Here is a 16,034-nt window from a genome sequence, read left to right as displayed (position 1 = left end):
GTTAAATTCAGTAGGTCAAATTTGGGATAATGAGTAAGGTTGGAACATATCAGTCATCAGCTGTCAAACAGATATTCCATAACTGTCAAAAAAACTTGTAATGGTTTCCATAAATTGTTTTTGAAGGGATATGCAGGCAATGCTGGAAAGTATCTTTGAATTCATACAGTTTTGATTTTATGAAATGTGCCTGTATCATGCCATCCCATTTCATTGTATACTAAAGAAAGTTCTGGTTCTAGTGATGTCTAATTTTATACAAGTATCTTTATTACCAATACCACCACTAAGGTTCATTTATGTAACGTCCATCAAAATATGAAAAGTATGAAACTTTGTGGTACATTTTAATAGAGATCTTTACACTTTTAATAAAGTTATTTTCTGGAAACCAATTGTCTTTAGATGCAGGTGAAGCTGGATGACATCATAACACTATACAACCTTAAATTGTTTTGGGTCAATTACAAATCATTAAATTGACTTGAAATCATTGAATTTTTGTTGAAAATCATTTTTTTTGGTTATTTGTGTTTATTGTCAACAAAAAAATTTCCTATCAAGTCACTGTTCTAGATTTATGAGGAGGGATAGGACCTTTATCAGGACTTCGGGATCGGGTGGTTTTAAGCTCGGGATTTCGGGATTGATCCTTGCTGCATCAGGGAATTTTTTTTTCTCGAATTTCGGGACCTCAGGATTTCGTGTTTTTAAGCCCGGGATTTCGGGATCTGGTGTTTTTAAGCCCGGGATTTCAGGATCAGGACCCCTCCTACCCCCTCTATTTATAGTGATATTGGTGAATACTTTCTATTTTAAAATTTTATCTGGAAACAGGGACCATATAAGTGCATTATAGAAATCACTCAGTTAAAATTATATAGACTCGACATTTACTACATTTTTCACCATTGAAATCATATGGACCTAAATCTACTTTTACTGGACCTGGAACTTAACCCCTGACAAAACATTTTCAAATTCCTTTTCTGACTGTTAGACTGTTGGACTGAAAGTTTGATGCAGTTTAAATTCATACCTAAAAATACATTAACCAGTAATTCTTCAAGTTTAAATTCATTTCTTGAAATACATTAGACAGAAATTCTTCAACTCTAAACAAATTAATAATAATATGCTATGATGAATTTTTGTGATCTGTTGAGGTCACCAACTACCAAGATACCTAAGCCACTTGTACTTCTGTCATAGTGCTTATGTTGTAAGAGATTATCACTTTCTATAATGTAGATAATGTCAAGTATCATCCCTGATTCAGAAATGTAGCTTTTTGTAAGCGATAAAAGATCTGTAAATGCTCATATTGTGTCAACTTGCTGAAAAGCTGATTACATGTACAAAATGTATCTGTTTATCTTATTCATTGGAGTGTTTTTCTTAAAAGATAACACATAAGAGTATGTATTTCAAAGGACATTTCTGGCACAATTTATACCTACCTACCTACCACATTACTCTTTAAAACCAGATGCTCCACAGGGCACAGCTTTATACGACCGCAGAGGTTGACCCCTGAACAGTTGGGGCAAGTATGGACACAACATTTAAGCTTGATACAGCTCTGAATTTGGATTGTGATTAAGTAGTTGACACAACATAGGTTTCTGACACAGAATGAATGTGGTCTAAGAACTTAAACTTAAAAATTTTAAATTGGACATTTACCTATTATGGTCCAATATCCAAAATCTAAATACATGGTTAGATTCAGCATATCATAGAACCCCAAGAATTCAATTTTTGATGAAATCAAATAATGTTCAATTTAAGACCCTTAAGACCTCAATTTGGACCAATTTGATAACCAGGCCCAAATATTAAAAATCTAAATACATGGTAAGATTCAGCATATTAAAGATACCCATATATTCAATTTTTGTTGAAATCAAACAAAGTTTAAAGGAGTAGGTTCAGTAAGACCCCTTTTTGGCCTCAAAATATAGCAGTTTTAGAAAATTGTGAAAATGTAATCGTTTAGATATTTATTGCAAAGTAGAATGCTTCTGCTACATAAATATGGGCTGTTTTTGACAAAACAATGCACATATATCGGGTACTAGCATCATAAAGTCATGCTAAATTACTGAAATCTTCACAATTGTAGCATTTTAGTTAAATTTTAGACGGTTTCTGTCTGAAATGAAAGTGGCCGCATTCGTGTTCATTCATAATATTGAAATGTAAGTTGTATTTGATGATAATACATAATATATATAAAGGTTGAGGATGAACACGGATGCGGCCACTTTCATTTTTGACAAAAATCATCTGAAAAGTGACGATTTTTGGCATATTTGATAGATTTTTCATATTTAAGCTTGAATCAGGGCGTTTTCAATGACTTATTAAGTTAAAATCTTCCCCATTAACTAATTGGATCAATTGAAATAGACACTTAAGTGTTTAGAAAGTGTCTAAAATCTTTCTTTAGATGAACTTGAAAATTGAGGCCGAAATCGGCCCTTACCGGACCTACTCCTTTGGACCCCGATTTGGACCAACTTGAAAACTGGGCCCATAATCAAAAATCTAAGTACATATTTAGATTCAGCATATCAAAGAACCCAAAGAATTCAATTTTTGTTAAAATCAAACTAAGTTTAATTTTGGACCCTTTGGACCTTAATATAGACCCATTTGAAAACAGGACCAAAAATTAAGAATCTAAATACATGGTTAGATTTGGCTTATCAAAGAACCCCAATAATTCATTTTTTGATGAAATCAAACAAAGTTTAATTTTGGACCCTTTTGGTCCCTAATTCCTAAACTGTAGGGACCAATACTCCCAAAATCGACAAAAACCTTTCTTTTGTGGTCATAAACCTTGTGTTAAAATTTCCTGGATATCTATTTACTTATACTAAAGTTATTGTGCAAAAACCAAGAAAAATGCTTATTTGGGACCTTTTTGTTGGCCCCTAATTCCTAAACTGTTGGGACCAAAACTCCCAAAATCAATCCCAACCTTCCTTTTGTGGTCATAAACCTTATGTTAAAATTTCATAGATTTCTATTTACTTATACTAAAGTTTTTGTGCGAAAACCAAGAAAAATGCTTATTTGGGCCCTTTTTGGCCCCTAATTCCTAAACTGTTGGGACAAAACTCCCAAAATCAATCCCAACCTTCCTTTTATGGTCATAAACCTTGTGTTTAAATTTCATAGATTTCTATTTACTTATACTAAAGTTAGAGTGCGAAAACCAAATGTCTTCAGACAACGACAACAACGCCAACGTCATACCAATATAAAAATTTGATGAGCACTAATTTTTTAAAGTGTCAAAGACATTGCTAATAATAAACTATGACATGAGTTACATTAAATTCTGTTAAGAATTGTACACATGTAAGTGCTTAAATATCACATTATTCCATAAAATCAAATATTTTCAAGGGGCAAATAACTCTTTTAAAAATAATTGATCAACACTGATATCAAACTTGTCTAAGATATTGCTGATATAAACTTATAATATAAGTTTCATAAAAACTGTCTATGAGTTGTACACATGAGAGCACTAAAGATGCAATTTTCCATATTAGTAATGTTTCCAAGGGGTATCTCTTTAAAAAAAAAAGGTGAGCACTGACTTCCCAACTCATTCAAGACATTGCTGAAATAAACATATATTATACAAGTTTCATAAAAATCTGGCAAGAACTGTACATGTGAGACCGCTTACAAGAACTGAAAAGTTAGAGAATGGAAACTAATTTTGGAACATATGTGTAACAGACAAGACTGACAATCAATGATAACACTTCATTGCCCCTCCAGTGCTGTGGGGACATATACATGATATTGCCAGGTCATATGAAAATTATACAGCAGATTGTGTCCAAAATGCTTAAAATAGTGACAAACTGTTCTGCAGTGTACATCATGCAAACTGGCAATTACTTACTTCCCTTGATACAAGTGTAAAAAGTTTTCACACATCAATCATTGCACATATATCAGTACTAATAAACTAGCTTACTTGATAAAAAAAAAAATAACAGAAATGCATGCCAAAGTTATTTTAGAAATTATTTCTGATTAAACTTGTCTTATTTGGGGTCTGGATTTCCCTTTAGTCCAAATTCCTGCTGATTCAATGTCATTAATTATCATTAACAGATTAACATTTCTTTATCATCAGCCATCATAAGCTTAAAACAAGGCTATTGATTTCTGGGAGATATGTGGAAAGCTGTGAAAGTGATTAGATATCTTGATAATTAAACTTTACAACACAGCAGGCGATTAAAACAACATCACTGAAGCTCTTTATGACACATTCTAAAAAATACAATTGACGTTACATAAATAGAATGGATTCCTGAAGTCTTCTAAATACAGGATGACAATACTTCCATTTTAGTTTGTCTGCACTAGAAAAAAATATATCCTAGGCAGAGTTTAATTGTATATTTATATATATTTAGTAAAGATTTTAATCAGTAAAGATGATTAAAGGAAAAATTTAAAGATGTGTCATGGTGTGTTATTTGGCTTAAATTTGTGTTAGTGTTATTTTGGATAAAAATTATGTTTTATTTTAAGAAAGAAAATTTTATGTTTGTATTTTGTAATATTTTAATTAATTTGTTTAATTGATTTTACCTATGCTGTGGCAAGTACTCGATATGTCACAGTTTGATTAAAGACTAATTGTAATTAGCATATGTCACTTGGAAAGTTTATGTTTTTATCAAAGTTTTTATCAAAACATTATAGGATTAGGCTTTGTTAATTAATGTCTATTTTTTTTGTTAATGAGAGTAATATTTACGTGTCGAGACATATTAATTTATTTTAGATTTTAGTATAAATATCGTTGTGAAATTTAGGAAAATCAGTCACCTTTCGGAAACCTAACCTTTCACCACTAAAGTCTATTGTACTGGGTCTGTAGGACTGTCGATCAGTCTCCCAGTTGACTTTGTAGTGTTTAGACAAAAATGTATTTTTGACTCACCTTTTATTTTAAGTGAATATTTAAACAGTCAGTGTTTCGGAAGCGTAACCTCACACTACTCATGTCATTATACTGGACCTATAAGACTGTCTACCAGTCTACCAGTTGACTGTGTAGTGTGAGACAAAATTTATCTCGGACTCATAATTTAACTTTGGAAATACTTTTAAGAATCTTTTATTTTAAGACTTTACATTTTGAATTTGAGATTAAGTATATTTTATGATTTAGTAATTTTGGCATTTATTTTATATTTTACATTTTAAGGAGAAATAGTTTTTACTTTGGAAATTGATATTTTGAATTGATACTTTGTACTTTAATTAGATTACTATTATTATTTGGAATTGTTTACTTATTGATTTGTTATCATCATTCGTTTAAATTGTTACAGTAATTAAATTATGAAAACCTTCCTTGCGTTTTAGCTATGCCTATCAGAACATTAAGTCTAGCGATAGACTGACCCCCTGTCCCTTGGTTCCAGCACATACGAGTTAGCTCCCCCTTATCTAACAGTGCTCTCGAGTGGACCTTGGTGACAGATGCTTTGCTTCAATCTAGACTGGTTGATTGATTGATTAATGTTTACTGCCACTTTCAGTATTATTGGCTATTTCATGGCAGTCAGTTTTAACCAGGGGAAGAAGTGGAGTGCTGGAGAGGGGCAACAACCTTTACCAGGAATTCAATCAGGCGTTTATCTTACATATACTCTTTCTACAATCTTGTAATATTGTACCTTAAAACATGATTTCCGAAGCAGCAAATATATTCAGGATCATTATGGGTATCAAATTGGATTGCGCTGCAATTTAGTAACATGAATGAGGGGCAGGGAATCGTGACAGTCACTGACAAGAGGGCATGTTAGATAAGGGAAGAAATAATCCTTGCAATAGGTGGGAGTGCCTGCTAAAGCTTACAGATGCAAGATTTTTTTTTTTTACATAGAGCTTAACATCCACAATCTGACTGGATCTGGCTATGTATTCATACAATTCAGCACAGTCAAAGAAACCATTCAATATTGGACTTCATGATGCACAGGAAAAGTTTCAGGTGACAATATTTCTATTTCAATTCAAGGGGTCATTAGAGGCATAGTTACTGTATTCTGAATTTGCAGAAAATAGCCTTATGTTCAAAATCTCGAATATAAACTGATTCAGATACTTTTTCAATACAAAGCCAATGAAACATAAATGAAGGTGGATCATACAACCCCTAACAAACTAGTCTTTTTACAAAGTACATTTCCTTGACCACCTTAATTAACAGGAGGTATGAACCTGAAAATCCATGGAAAAACATTCTCCACAGTGGAAACTTATGGACATATAAAGGTAGAATTGGTTTAGCCAAAACCAGCAAGTAAAATCTAGAATGGAAATGGGTAATGCGTCAGAGAAACAGACCAAAGAGCAGAAAACAGCCAAAGGTCTTCAACACTAAGAAAAAATCCAGCATTAAGAGGTGTCTTTTTTTGTCTTCATCTTTTTTTATAACCTTGAAAGTTAGGATTCTTCTGACTTGCCAAATATTTGGTGTTAAAACTGGTTATTTAGGAAGCTAAATTTATATTAAAGAAAGCGAAGACATAGCTTCGTCTATTACATTTTTATCTGTCATCATGTAAAATAAATATTAAAATTCATAAAAAAATTAGTTCCAGAAGTATTTGGAAATTATTCTTTGGTCAACCACTATAACTATTTTTCAAAAGAATTTTCATTAGCATGACTCATAATAAGATTAATAACTGAAGTTAAAAATACACAAAACCAGATGCTCCGCAGGGCGTAGCTTTATACGACCGCAGAGGTTGAACCCTGAACGGTTGGGGCAAGTATGGACACAACATTCAAGCTGGATTCAGCTCTAAATTTGGATTGTGATTAAATAGTTGACACATCATAGGTTTCTGACACAGAATGAATGTGTTCTAATGAACTTAAAATTTTTGTTTTCTCTTAGAGCAATTCACTATGCTGTTGAATATTAATCCTCTCAAAAAAATGTTTGAAGAAATTTTCTTTTTTATTTATGAAATTTCAAATGAGAAAAATTGAACCCAATTTTTTTAATCACAACCCCCTTTCCCTTATTCCAAAACTAATCACAATTAAAATTTCTAATGGAGTTTGCAAAAATAACTACTCATTTAAATACATCATAAAATATTAAGATGTAAAAAAACTGCTTGTTATCACTGAATGGTAAAGATTATTTTAATTTATCAGTTGGTAGTAAAAAGTGAATATACATTGTATATTGTATATAACAAAGATTTAAGTTGATTCTGGACAAAGAAAGATAACTCCAATTAAAAAAAAATCTTGCTATTGCACAATATTTTGCAATTAGATATTTCTTGCTTACTATTCTGGACAAAGAAAGATAACTAATTAAAAAAAAATTTGCTATTTCACAATATTGTGCAATTAGATATTTCTTGCCATTGCGCAATACTGTGCAATTGAAAAGACTTGCTATTGCACAATACTTAATATAATAATTTTAGATCCTGATTTGGACCAACTTGAAAACTGGGCCCATAATAAAAAATCTAAGTACATTTTTGGATTCAGCATATCAAAGAACCCCAAGATTTCAATTTTTGTTAAAATCAGACTAAGTTTAATTTTGGACCCTTTGGACTTTAGTGTAGACCAATTTGAAAACAGGACCAAAAATGAAGAATCTACATACACAGTTAGATTTGGTATATCAAAGAACCCCATTTATTCAACTTTTGATGAAATCAAACAAAGTTTAATTTTGGACCCCGATTTGGACCAACTTGAAAACTGGGCCAATAATCAAGAATCTAAGTACATTTTTAGATTCAGCATATCAAAGAATCTAACTGATTCATTTTTTGTCAAAATCAAACTAAGTTTAATTTTGGACCCTTTAGGCCCCTTATTCTGATGGGACCAAAACTCCCAAAATCAATACCAACTTCCTTTTATGGTCATAAACCTTGTGTTTAAATTTCATAGATTTCTATTTACTTATACTAACGTTATGGTGCGAAAACCAAGAAAAATGCTTATTTGGGTCCCTTTTTGGCCCCTTATTCCTAAACTGTTGGGACCTAAACTCCCAAAATCAATACCAACCTTCCTTTTGTAGTCATTAACATTGTGTTTAAATTTCATTGATTTCTATTTACTTAAACTAAAGTTATTGTGCGAAAACCAAGAATAATGCTTATTTGGGCCCTTTTTGGGCCCTTAATTCCTAAACTGTTGAAACCAAAACTCCCAAAATCAATCCCAACCGTTCTTTTGTGGTCATAAACCTTGTGTCAAAATTTCATAGATTTCTATTAACTTAAACTAAAGTTATAGTGCGAAAACCAAGAAAATGCTTATTTGGGCCCTTTTTGGCCCCTAATTCCTAAAATGTTGGGACCAAAACTCCCAAAATCAATACCAACCTTCCTTTTGTGGTCATAAACCTTGTGTGAAAATTTCATAGATTTCCATTCACTTTTACTAAAGTTAGAGTGCGAAACTAAAAGTATTCGGACGACGACGACGCAGACAACGACGCCAACGTGATAGCAATATACGACGAAAATTTTTTCAAATTTTGCGGTCGTATAAAAATGGCAAAAAAGGAAGTGAACAAACCCAGATGGGTTCTGTTACATCATGATGTACAAGAACATATTCACAAACATGTAGAAACTCATGCATGACAGTATGCAACATAAACATTGACTTTAATACCCATGAACAATGATAAAAAATGCAAACACCAGATAAAGCACAAATAAAGAGCAGAAATATTACCTGTAACTTTACATCAGTTTAAATGGTTTCAACTCTGAAGTAATAAAAGAATAAGACATATTTATTTACATATTTTGTTTCTCATATTGTGTGGAAGCCATTAAAGGTGTATACAGGTACTCTTATATTTTCAGGCTTTTATTTTTTGTATTACTTCTCTTGAATACACTACTACAATTTCTTTCTTTCAGTAAGCTTGTTATTAAAGATGTGATGCAGTCCAACAAAATTATTTGCACAATTCATAAATTGTTTCCTGCAAATTTTTAAAATGAAAATCCTGACCTGTTGTTGTCTAAATATCTTTATTGTTTCTGTAATTCTGAGAGATTAACAGAGAATTCACAACAGTATTTCTAAGCATTCTTTATCCTGTTCAGTTTACAATTTGTTGCCCAAAGCTGCTTTTTTCCAATACACATATTTATTATATACTGAAGTTAAGGACATATGACAGATGGAAACTTTCTAACATTTTGTGGCAGGCGAGACAAAAACAATATGAAAAAGGTTCTATGGGGCATAATTTGCTAATAATATAGGTCCTTAGATGTTGATATGTATATATTTTACTCATTGTACTTAAAATGCTTAAAAAGTTGATACCAATGCAATGATCAGCTGGCTCTAAAACATAATGAAAAGTTATAAAATCATTTGATGCTCTGGTATATCAATGAACATTGTGATAAGCATACTAAGTGTAAATGCTAATAATGAGGGGAAGGACAGGGGGTACCCTTCTCCCTTCTCCCACCCCTCTTCTCCTTTCTCCTACCCCTCTTCTCCTTTCTCCTACCCCTCTTCTCCTTTTTATTTTTTCTTGAAATATTAGATTATTTCTAAAAGGAGAGATTTTTTTTTTTTTTTTCTCTCCAACTTTTTCTCCTTTCTCCCAGCCTTCCTCTCCTTTCTCCTACCACCTTTCTCCTTTCTCCTACCCCCTTTCTTCCTGTCCTCCCCCTCATACATCAGATAATTTGATTTTCAATACATCAAGTAAGATTGAACTGAGAGAAACTAAATAATACCCTGGAAATATACGGTGAACATCTATGTAATTCAACAACCCAACAATATTAAGGAATTTAACAAAATGAATGAACTACTTTAAATTTAGAACTGTTATGAAAATAACAATATTTAGAAAATCCAGACAATAACCAAAAGATCAAATATTGAATAAATAAAAAACTGCATTAATGATAGCTTCATCAACCAAAGGGTAACTTTTTTTAGCAATGGAGTTATCTTCCTTTGTATGGAAACACTGAAATTTAATAATTCAAGAGAAAAAGAGCATGGAGTTCATTAGAGGCGAAAAGTTTATTACATGATATAATAAAATAACAAATTTCAGTAATATAAGTCAGTGCCCATAAACTAATTACACTTCAGCATTATGTAATCAAACATAAAATAAATATAAACCAAATTCTTAAGATTTAATTAAGATATAATGAAACAAATAATATTTAGCTGCAGTTATGCTAACTTTTCATAATGAGACTGTAATTCATCATCAGTATTATCAGAAAATATCAAAATTGCATGGCACAGAGTCAGAATTAGCTGTGCCCCTCACAGTCACTGCATTTATTGTATTGATGAGGCTGAAAGATCGGCCAACAATCTATCCGCGTCAAAAGTTATTACTCCTCAAAGACCTGTTGTGCAAATTCTGATTAATCTTAATTCTGATCTAATTTCTACACTGTTCTATTCAAAATAACAAAGTTCCAAATCAGGCAGATATCTTCCCTACTAATTGCAAATTACTTATCACTGTCACTTTTGTATTTTCTCTATGATGAAACCCAGAGCATAGTTCTTTAAGGCCAAATTGAGAATGATTTCCAGTCAGAAATATGTCATTGATTCTGTGTAATTTTCTCCGACATTGCATTAATAGCCATTTATCTATACCATTGCGACAGGACTTTCTAAGTGGATATTTAGAGCAAAAATTAATGTTTGCTTCTAATGCAAAAATAATTCAATGTCCTATTCTTCGCAGTGTAAATGTTCCAACAAATTTTAGAAATTCTCTTCTTGTCTGAGACAATTAATATTTGTTTAGAAAGAAACTTTGTCATGAAAGCAGACTTTTGATTTAAAATGGTTATCTATTATGTGACGGCAGTTTAATATCAATGTGAAATCAACACTTCCCAAACTTTCAGACGGTCCATTAAAACATGTAAACACAGATTTGTCTCATCAATTTTGACCGTGATATATTCCCTTGTCAGATACGGAATAACTTTCTAAACCCAACAACAATAGTGATGACAAAATAAAGTCATTTTTGTAGTTCAGAAATATGATTACTTGACCTATGATCAAATTTTTCATGAACTTTTTGGCATATGATTTCTTAAGAAAATAATCAAATGTTTGTATTCAAATATTTCATCTCTTAGAAAATGAGTTTGAAGACAATAAAATGAAGAATATTGGTATATTAATTTTATCACACTAATGACTTAGAGACAATTCGACATCAATCATTTCCATATTTTATGAAAAAACTATATCATATTTAAAGTGCATTCAACCCTTCCTGCCTGCATGTGTTGTAAATGGTAGAATCTTTACTCTTTAAGGAAATTATCTCTTTATAGATATTGTAGTACATGATACCATTATTTGAACAAAAACATTTTTTTGTGGTTAAATAAAAAACTGCAAGATAATGAAATACTAGTAGCCATCTTATCAGCAACAACATTCTTTTGCTTTTGAACTTTTTTAAGTGCAGGTTGAGATTTTTGATCACAGATTAGTACATTGAGGCCACTGTCTCAGTTGTGGACTATTGGGGATCATTAATGCTCAGACTTTAATAGTCATACCTACAAAATTATAACAGAGGATGGGAAGGATGCACATGAAGAACAAATCACATAATCTAAAACAACACAAAAATTGTCTTGTCTGTTTTACTGACCATTGATTTTATGTTCAAAGTCTTAAAGATAAAGGTTTACCCTACATGTATCATATAAACAGAATATTTTTAAAGATTCATGACAATGAGGTTAAGGTCAGATAACTCCTGTCAGACTGACCTCACAATTATTCATCTGATCTATTGATATTATATATAGTATTTGAAAAACAAACCAAAAACACAAAAACCAAAATCAACCATAACATTGCCCAATAAACCATGAAAATGAGGTCAAGGTCAGTTGATACTGACAAGACCGACATGTACACTTTTTTTTATTCCATACACAAAATATAGTTGACCTATTGTTTATAGTACTTGGAAAAACATACCAAAACACAATAAAATGCTTCGCTTGAGCGCAACCTAATACGACCGCAGATGTCAAACCCTGAACAGTTAGGGCAAAAAGGAGTAGGTCCAGTAATTTAGGCCCAATTTTGGCCTCAAATTTCAGGTTCATCTGAAGAAAGATTTTACTTTTTAAACACTCAAGTGTCTATTTCAGTTGATTCAATTATTTTATATGAAAGATTTAAATTGATATAGTCATTAAAAACGCTACGATTCAAGCTTAAATATGAAAAATCTATCAAATATGCCAAAAATTGTCATTTTTCAGATGGTTTTTGTCAAAAACAAAAGTGGCCGCATCCGTGTTCATCCTCAACCTTTATATATATGTTATGTACTATCATCAAATACAACTTACATTTCAATATTAAGAATGAACACTAATGCGGCCACTTTCATTTAATACGGAAACTGTCTAAAATTTAACTAAAATGCTAAAATTGTGAAGATTTCAGTAATTTAACATGATTTTATGATGCTACTACCCAATATATTTGCATTGTATTGTCAACAACAGCACGTACATATGTAGCAGAAGCATTCTACTTTCTAATAAATAACACAAAGTATACATTTTAACAATTTTGTAAAACTGCTATATTTTGGTTCCAAAAAGGGGTCTTACTGGACCTACTCCTTTGAACACAACATTCAAGCTTGATACTGTCTGAATTTGGATTGTGATCAATTTTTTGACATATGTATAGGTTTCTGCCACAAAATAAAAGTGGTCAAGGATCTTAAAAATCTATTGCACAAAACTGTGCAATTGAAGGTTTCTTCTTGAAAAAAAAAAAACAAGTGAAACTGCGAGCTACTGCTCACTGATGATACCCCTGCCGCAAGTGGATAATATTAATAGTGTAAAACTATGCAAATGTTCGGTAAACAGGAAGTTGTCGAGTGATGAATCTGAAAACGCATCACACGGTATAGCTGACTTATAAAAATCCTGAAACCAAATTTCAGAAATCCTTGTATTGTAGTTCCTGAGAAAAATGTGACGAAAATTTTTAACTTGGTTATCATGTGTAAAATCATACAAGTGTTCGGTAAACCGGAAGTAGTCGAGTGATGAATCTGAAAACGCATCACACGGTATAGCTGACTTATATAAATCCTGAAACCAAATTTCAGAAATCCTTGTATTGTAGTTCCTGAGAAAAATGTGACGAAAATTTTCAACTTGGCTATCATGTGTAAAATCATACAAGTGTTCGGTAAACAGGAAGTTGTCGAGTGATGAATCTGAAAACGCATCAAACGGTATAGCTGACTTATATAAATCCTGAAACCAAATTTCAGAAATCCTTGTATTGTAGTTCCTGAGAAAAATGTGACGAAAATTTTCAACTTGGCTATCATGTGTAAAATCAGACAAGTGTTCGGTAAACAGGAAGTTGTCAAGTGATGAATCTGAAAACGCATCACACGGTATAGCTGACTTATATAAATCCTGAAACCAAATTTCAGAAATCCTTGTATTGTAGTTCCTGAGAAAAATGTGACGAAAATTTTCAACTTGGCTATCATGTGTAAAATCAGACAAGTGTTCGGTAAACAGGAAGTTGTCAAGTGATGAATCTGAAAACGCATCACACGGTATGGCTGACATATATAAATGTTGTTATAAAATTACAGAAAGGGTGGATGTGTAGTTCCTGAGAAAAATGTGACGAAAGTTTCATGGGACGGACTGACTGACGGACTGATGGACGGACGGACGGACGGACTGATGGACGGACTGACGGACGGACTGACAGACAGAGGTAAAACAGTATACCCCCCCTTTTTTAAAGCGGGGGTATAAATATGAACTTAAACCAGGTGCTCCGCAGGGCACAGCTTTATACGACCGCAGAGGTCGAACCCTGAACAGTAGGGGCAAGTATGGACAAAACATTCAAGCGTGATACAGCTCTGAATTTGGATTGTGATCAAATTTTTGACATTACATGGTTTTTTTTTACACAAAACAAATGTCAAGATTTTACAAATCAATTAAAGATTTCTTCTTCAAACTTATTAAATCTAAAATTAAATAGTTGACACAGCATAGGTTTCTGACACAGAATGAATGTGGTCTAATGAACTTAAAAACTTTTTTTTGGCCTTTGAGCAATTCACTATGCTGTTGAATACTAATCCTCTCAAAAAAATGTTTGAAGAAATTTTCTTTTTATTTATAAAATCTGAAATGAGAAAAATTTAAACCCCCCCCACCCCCCCCCCCCCTTTTTTTTCACATCCCCGTTTCCCTTTTTACAAAACTGATATCAATTCAAATTTCTAATGGAGTTTGCAACAATAACTACTCTTTTAAATACATCATAAAATATTAAAATGTAAAATAAAGTGCTTGTTATCACTGAATGGTAAAGATTGGTTGGTATTAAAAGTGAATATACATTGTTTATTGTATAAAACAATAAAAAAAACTTCATCAGCAACATTTTATATTGGCAAATTTCCAATGAAGTTATTTACATAAAGTTATTGGCAAATAAAAATAGAAAATGACATCATAGTCATGTCTGGCAAATGTCCAACATACATTATCTAAAAACATTTTAGATAAGATAAGGAAAAAAAGCTTCATCAGCAACATTTTATATTGGCAAATTTCCAATGAAGTTATTTACATAAAGTTATTGGCAAATAAAAATAGAAAATGACATCATAGTCATGTCTGGCAAATTTCCAACATATATTATCAACTACTATTCTATACAAAGAAAGATAACTCCAATTGAAAATTAATTGCTATTGCACAATATTGTGCAATTAGATATTTCTTGCTATTGTGCAATACTGTGCAATTGAAAATTTCTTGCTATTGCACAATACTTGATATGGAATCCTGATTTGGACCAACTTGAAAACTGGGCCCATAATCAAAAATCAAAGTACATATTTAGATAAAGCATATCAAATAAGCCCAAGAATTAAATTTTTGTTAAAATCAAACTTAGTTTAATTTTGGACCCTTTGGACCTTAATGTAGACCAATTTGAAAACTGGACCAAAAATTAAGAATCTACATACACAGTTAGATTTGGCATATCAAAGAACCCATTTATTCAATTTTTGATAAAATCAAACAAAGTTTAATTTTGGACCCCCATTAGGACCAACTTGAAAACTAGGCCAATAATTAAAAATCTAAGTACATTTTTAAATTCAGCATATCAAAGAACCCCAAGGATTCAATTTTTGTTAAAATCAAACTAAGTTTAATTTTGGACCCTTTGGACCTTAATGTAGACCAATTTGAAAACGGGACCAAAAATTAAGAATCTACATACATAGTTAGATTCGGCATATCAAAGAACCCCAAATATTCAATTTTTGATGAAATCACACAAAGTTCAATTTTGGACCCTTTGGGCCCGTTATTCCTAAACTGTTAGGACCAAACCTCCCAAAATCAAACCCAACCTTCCTTTTATGGTCATAAACCTAGTGTTTAAATTTCATAGATTTCTATTTACTTATACTAAAGTTATGGTGCAAAAATAATGCTTATTTGGGCCCCTTTTTGGCCCCTAATTCATAAACTGTTGTGACCTCAATTCCAAAAATCAATTCCAACCTTCCTTTTGTGGTCATAAACCTTGTGTTAAAATTTCATTGATTTCTATTTACTTATACTAAAGTTATTGTGCGAAAACCAAGAATAATGCTTATTTGGGCCCTTTTTTGGCCCTTAATTCCTAAACTGTTGGAACCAAAACTCCCAAAATCAATCCCAACCTTCCTTTTGTGGTCATAAACCTTGTGTCAAAATTTCATAGATTTCTATTCACTTAAACTAAAAATATAGTGCGAAAACCAAGAAAATGCTTATTTGGGCCCTTTTTGGCCCCTAATTCCTAAAATGTTGGGACCAAAACTCCCAAAATCAATCCCAACCTTCCTTTTGTGGTCAAACCTTGTG

General features: G+C 31.9%; 1 protein-coding gene across 8 annotated transcripts in view; it reads right to left on the bottom strand.

Annotated features, from left to right (window-relative positions):
- LOC139523921 (uncharacterized) overlaps positions 1–16,034 on the bottom strand; it is an 84,664-nt gene that overhangs the window by 3,421 nt on the left and 65,209 nt on the right. For 4 of the 8 annotated variants that reach the window (XM_071318329.1, XM_071318333.1, XM_071318330.1 and 1 more), the window contains one exon: positions 8,791–8,824. The exons of the other annotated variants lie outside the window; for them this stretch is intronic. In XM_071318329.1, coding sequence (XP_071174430.1) covers positions 8,799–8,824 — 26 coding nt within the window. In that variant the 3' untranslated portion in view covers positions 8,791–8,798. The remainder of the gene's footprint in view (positions 1–8,790; positions 8,825–16,034) is intronic. 8 annotated transcript variants of the gene reach the window in all.

This window comes from Mytilus edulis, chromosome 5, assembly GCF_963676685.1.
Source record: "Mytilus edulis chromosome 5, xbMytEdul2.2, whole genome shotgun sequence".
NCBI classification, from domain to species: Eukaryota; Metazoa; Mollusca; class Bivalvia; order Mytilida; family Mytilidae; genus Mytilus; species Mytilus edulis.
Note: the sequence above shows the minus strand (reverse complement) of the source record. Positions and strands in the feature narration are given on the sequence as shown.